This window comes from Pipra filicauda, unplaced genomic scaffold (assembly GCF_003945595.2).
Source record: "Pipra filicauda isolate LSUMZ 115617 unplaced genomic scaffold, ASM394559v2 scaffold806_size94821_pilon, whole genome shotgun sequence".
Taxonomy (NCBI): Eukaryota; Metazoa; Chordata; class Aves; order Passeriformes; family Pipridae; genus Pipra; species Pipra filicauda.
In genome coordinates this window covers 87415-93289 of record NW_024104983.1, presented here as the reverse complement: position 1 = coordinate 93289, position 5875 = coordinate 87415, and the positions used below count along the sequence as shown (strand labels likewise).

The 5875-nt window shown below is 41.3% G+C and overlaps 1 protein-coding gene across 1 annotated transcript; it reads right to left on the bottom strand.

Annotated features, from left to right (window-relative positions):
- Positions 1 to 1582: 1582 nt before the first annotated feature.
- Positions 1583 to 4736, bottom strand: LOC113993575. Its single transcript, XM_039390147.1, has 2 exons — positions 3705 to 4736; positions 1583 to 3134 (listed from the first exon to the last, which is right to left on the bottom strand). Exons 1-2 carry the CDS (start codon positions 4237 to 4239, stop codon positions 3043 to 3045), a joined length of 627 nt encoding a protein of 208 aa, XP_039246081.1. The 5' UTR covers positions 4240 to 4736; the 3' UTR covers positions 1583 to 3042.
- Between the last annotated feature and the right edge of the window lie 1139 nt (positions 4737 to 5875).

Below are 5875 nucleotides of genomic sequence, written 5' to 3'. Positions count from 1 at the left end.
TGACATTATGTATGTTGTTTTGTGACAGCAAAATGTTTTGAGAATGTTTGAATGTAACAAATATGGGGATGTTTAAGATTCTATACTTATTATTTGAATAACATTATAGTGATAATTGCATGTCTGTGGATGTATTTGAGAATTTAATAACTTCTAATAACTTTTATTTTTAAAGCTATTGGGAAATGAATGAAAAATAGGGAAAATTTTTGAAGCTGTAGTGTTCTGGTTTTGTGGAGATAAACTTAAATGTTCTTGGTTAAAATGACACTAATTTACATAGTGAAAAATAATTACAAAGGCTTTCAGGCAATAAGGAGAATTTTTCTCTTTTTTTTATACTATGAAGCAGAAGGTTTCAAATCCTTTTCTGCCGCGGTCTGAAAGGGGAGGATAGGACCATGGCACAGCACAGGTCCGGGACACGAGGGAGGGATGCAGATAGAGGGTTTATTCCAGCACGCACGCAGTTTTTATCACCTCCAGAGGGAAAGAGCCAGAATATAGGGCGGAGCAGGAGACAGACAGGCAGGGGGGACAAACCAGGATAGGGGCACAGGTGAAAGAGGGAGGAATGTGGGAGGAACCGGGAAGAGAAGGGGCCAACGGAGGCTGTCTCCTCCCTGCAGCCTCTCCAGCCAATCCGCAGGAAAGAAGGGAAGCGGACAAGCCTGAACATGCCTGGGAAATACAAATTCTGGGGAAGCATACAATGTGTATATACATAATAACTGTAAAGTCTTGTGATAAACTGAGAAAATAATTCGAGCTGATTAAGAGGAAACAGTGTAAGCTCAATATGACCTGGAGAGAAAAGAAAAACAAGTCGTAAAACTTAATTGGGCCCCTATAAAGAGATAAAACAAGTTACCTCCCTTTTACCTTGTGTAGGATTTATAGTGAGACAATTTTGTTTAGTTAGATAGATAATAGGACCTTTCTTGAAATTTATAACTTTGTATAGATAGCAAGCATCTGCTGAATGTCTGATTTGACAATATATTATGGATGCTTATAGATAACATTCTTGTTAAGAAAGCATCTGTTGAATATCTGACTTAACAATGTGTAATGTTTATGCTTAGGTATAATGAATATGCATGAAGTAGCGGGAATAAATGTAGAACAACTGTACTTTTTGGGTGTGACAGGCGTTGGGAGTTGTTGAACCCCTTCCCTGATCACCCAGCGCTGAATTTGCTTTTATCATATAATAAAATTCTGATTGGAAATTGCCCGATTGGGTTTCTATTTCTCACAGTCTGTATCATAAAGTCCTTTCAATGACTGTACATCTTTTTCCACTTCTGAAATTTTCCCCATTCTGATTCCTGGTCCTTCACACTTTTCTTTACCTTGAGTTCAGTAATTGATTGGTAATCAGCATACAATTTATGCTGAAACAGCCTGTATGTGAATTTATTTAGTTCAAATTTAGCTCCCTAGTAAATTGTTTATATTGCTCCAGTTTTTGTAATATGTGTAGCAATTTTGTTTGCTGATTGATAAAAGGTTTATCTTGCATACTTTATCATAGCTAGAAGAACATGAAATTGCTAAACTTAATAAAAGTTTGGCATCAGTCAGTTTTATATTTAAAAAATATGAATTAATGAATATACTGGGCTTTAAGATGGTGAGATGTTAAATTTCATGTGTAAATATTTTTAAACTACCCTCTACCCTTTATTTCCATTGTCAAGAAAACAATTTACACCACTTTTAAGAAAACTGATTTGAAGGAAAAAACTACAAATGTTACAAGCAAAACTTATATCTTCTTGACAATGCAAAATGCAGTGGTATGAGTGAATAGTTAGCAAAGTTTTAGTTCGCCATGTCCTGCCTTCGTTTTCCACATTATGTAAAAAAGGAGATTCTGAGTGAGAGATAAGAGGGGCTTGCTTGTTGTCTTCCTCACCCAAAGGCAAGTCACTTATTTGTTTAGCCAAGGAGTTAGTAGGAAAGTTTTTATAGGAACAGGAATAGCGGTAGAAAATGACAAAATCTAATTCCACCCAATTGTTTAACAGTAAACTACTGTTATTATGTTTAAGAAGCAACACATTATTTCCTTTTTTGCAAAGGCAATCATGCAAGAAGTGTTTTTTACGCTTTTCTTTAACTAAAAAATAAGTTATAAAATCTCAGTTTCAAAAACTTCATTCTTTTCCAACTCTGAGATAGGGGCAAAAAGCATGAAAACCCATCTTTCTTTAGGTTTGAGAGATTGATAGATTAGTGAAAGGATTTTTGTACATAGTGAGGCTGTATATGGTTTTCTAATAGCGTATGTAAATGCATCACCTCTGTTTTAAAGAAAGGCCATTGTTTTATTGATTTAGGGTTACCTGTTTCTTGGGTCACTTGTGGGTTCAGCTGCAATAAAGCTGCCTTTGGGAAAAATCTGCTGTTAATTGACTTCCTCTTTGACAGAGACAGTCTCTGTTCTACAGAATGAGTGATTTCAGTGGGTCCAATGGAAACAGAGTTAATGTTTGGGTTATTGTTGGTTATAATGTCTGTGTTTTGCTTTGGGGATGCTAGTTTAAGAAAACTTGTTAAATAGGTTTGGATGTTTTTTAAGGACCATTGTGAGGTTATATCTGTTCTGCTGCTAAATATGTTTGATATTCCTGTCTTTGCCTCCCATTCTAATTGTTTAATTTGGGTATAGGCCAGTTTATGCATGTTTGTGTTTTGAGTGGATTTAGAGGTGTGTATTGTTGTATGTTGCAACTTTGTGGAGCATCTTTGGGCTTGTGTTGTATGAGGGTTTTGTTTGTTTTGCTTTCTCAAGGCTCTTACAGTGACTGTGTATAAAGAATTCTGTGTTTCTGTAGTTGAAATTGTAACTGGTTGGTTCTTTGCTACTAGTTTAGGTTTGACTTCCCATGTTGTGTATGGCATATTGTCTAACAGCATTTTAAAATAGTGAGAAGTAAATACTTGATTTGAGGCTCCTCTTATTATTCTTACCCCCTGTAACACAAAAGAACTTTTTATAATAGCAGATAATCTGTCAATTAGTAAAGTTGTCCTTTAGTGACTTAGAAAATTAAACATGGTAGCTGACAGCTGTATGTCTGTTACCTCTAAATTGTTGGTTCTGTCAGTAGGTGGATGGTGTTGTCCTGAAATAGAGAATGAAATAAAATATTAGATATTTAGCTATGAAGGTGTGACTTTGCAAAATGTAAAACTGCTTAAAAGTCTCTGACCGAACTGTGGGCAATTGAGATAAAAAGCTTAGAGAATGGGGAAGGCTTTTTAGCACGTAGAGAGGGGTGGGGAACCTGACACTGCTTGAAGTGAGGAACCTGACACTGCTTGAAGTGATAAAACTTTACGTAAATACTCTATAATGGTAAGAATAGGAGGTAAAACTAAGTGTCTATTTAGATAAAACAAACTGCAAAGGAGTGTATGCGTATTAACCTGTAACTGTTTGAAGTGATAAAACTTTACGTAACTACTCCATAATGGTAAGAATAGGAGGTAAAACTAGATGTCTATTTAGATAAGAAAGACTGCAAAAAGTGTGTGTGTAAAGATAATTTTGAGCTTGCTACTTTCAAACTGTATAAAAGGCTATGTTATTCCTTGGTTCGGCGGAGTGCACTGGGGAGAACACCTGCCCCTTTGCATTCCCCGGCCGTAATAAAGGTGCTTTTCAGATTGGCAGAGATTTCTTTGAATCAGTCCCAGCTGAAATTTTTGCAGTACAAAACTGACAGCTGTCATTGCCAGCAACGCAGTCAGTACACTTGCAGTCCACTTCAGCGTTGGTAGCTTTGACTTTGCTGATGGTCTGGGCTTGGGTAGGCAGATGTTCTGTGTGCTTTCCCAGTCTGCATTCTCCTCCTCGAGCTTAAGTAGTAGCTGTAGCCACGTTTGCTGTTCTTCCTCTTTTGCAGGATCCAAAACTGCTAGTCTTTTTTCTGGTTCTGTTGTCTTGCTGAGTTCAGTTTGCCACAGCTCGGCTAAGATTTCTTGGGCGTTAAATTCTCTTCTTCCTCCTCCATCAGGCCATCTTCGGCGTAGAAGCTGTTCTGAGGCTGGCGAGGGCTGTGGGTTGGTTTCTTGATAGGAGATCCACGGTGGTGCTTTAACGGTTGTGAATTTGTTGTGTGTTGGTTGAACTGGTGGTAACGGAAGAGGCACTCTCACTTCTGCTTCACTGCTGGAGTAAGTTGGCTGTGTCCATGTTGCTGCGTGGTTGTTCTGCAGTGGTCTCATGGCCGCTGCACAGCCAAAGGGTGTTAGTGGACCGCCCTGACCCCCGCAACAGCAGTCTGTTCGTTGCAGCCCCCGCTGCTGCTGGTGCCTTAGCCCCGAGCTCCAGCCGCCCGGCCACGTCCCCGCACTCTCTCTGTGGTGGTCTCATGGCCGCCGCATAGCTAAAGGCAGCTAGCAAATTCTCTTGACCCTTGCGATAGCAGCTTGCCTGTTGCCCCCTGGCTGCAGCCCCCACAGCGCTGGCGGTCTGTACCCCCGCCAGCGTTCCGCTCTGCCGCAGCGCAGCCGCTGCCACACCACCTGACCCGGCCACCACCCCAGCCCCCCCGGCCACCGTTCTGCCTGGCCTGGCGTATGGTGCGGGGGGCGCAGCTGTAAGCTGCAAGACATGAAGCTGGCAGCCCCCCACGCCGCCACCGCCCAGGCCCCAGGTTGTCCCGGCGGTGCCGCAAAAACGGTGGCTCTGGGTGCCTGCGGTGCAGGGGCCACTACAACTGGGGCGGGCGGCCTCTCAACGAAACTACCTGCCAGCCACGCTGCCGGCCTGGGTGGCGGGCAGTCCAGGCAAAGCCCCAGTCGCCGACCCCGCGCTGTCGGCTGGGGGGCTGGGGGCAAAAAGGTCTGCTGTCCTGGCTGGTTTTGCTTCTTTGTAATGTAAGTTCAAGGCAGTCATAACCGCTTTCCATGCTGCTAAGTCTTTGATAGCTTCTATATCACATTCACTTGTTTTTTTTCAATTAACTTGCTTCCTATTTTCCTCCAAGATAACACTTGGTGAATGCCAGTTAAAGGTAGAGCTGGTTCATTTATGGAAATCCAATACAGTAAGTCCCAAAGTCTATTTTTCTCCTATATTTCTGTTCTGTTCTTTTAAAAAATGGATTACAGCTTCAGCTGTCTTTTTAATTTCTGAGGAAATTCCTTCCTGACAGGTAATCCACCCTCCCATTTTGCCAGTTTTTGGTTACCTCTGAGTGCAGAAGCTCTGTTGTCCTTTCTTCCGGTCCTTTTTTCTTCCTTTTTTGTCCCTTTTTGCAGAGGTAATCCAGCCCGCTGTATTCTTCCTTTTTTTCCTTTTTGATCCTGGTGAGATGGACACCTCTGGACAGGTTCTCCAGAGCTTGCTGCTCCTGGTTCCTGGTAACCTGCTGTAGTCCCGATAAGGCGTTGTTGAGGCATGGACCCCGCTCAGACACGAGTACCAGAGCAGAATTAAGGTTTATTTCAAAATGCTTAGGTTTAAATACAGCGCTTAAACATGTCACATGATCTTTCAACCAATGACAATCAAGTATTGATTGAGCATGCGTGAGAACCCAGAAAACTACAACTCCCATGATTCTTTGTCACATTCTTCCTACCACAAAAAGGTCTACTTTTTGTACAAATTTTTACAGATCTCATCTTTCTTCCTTTTTGTTGCAGCTCTTTTAATAATCCTAAGACCTAACTACTGAAAACTAGTTGTCTTCTTCTCAACAATGTGCTAAGGAACTGTGGACAGTTGTGTCCACATCAGAGAAAGTGTCTCTTTCTCTGATGCTGCTTTTAGACTACCTGAAACAGACCCAGTACCCACAAACTGTGTGTGCAAAAGTAGATTTAACAATGATGATGGTTATGGTTGTCATAAAAC

What these genes read in the sequence shown, in the direction of transcription:
- LOC113993575 (XM_039390147.1), bottom strand. Translation starts at nt 4,239, where the DNA reads ATGAGACCACTGCAGAACAACCACGCAGCAACATGGACACAGCCAACT. An exon ending in ACTGCAAAAATTTCAGCTGG is followed by an intron (nt 3,135 to 3,704) that starts GACTGATTCAAA and finishes TCTCTATTTCAG; the next exon opens with GACAACACCATCCACCTACT.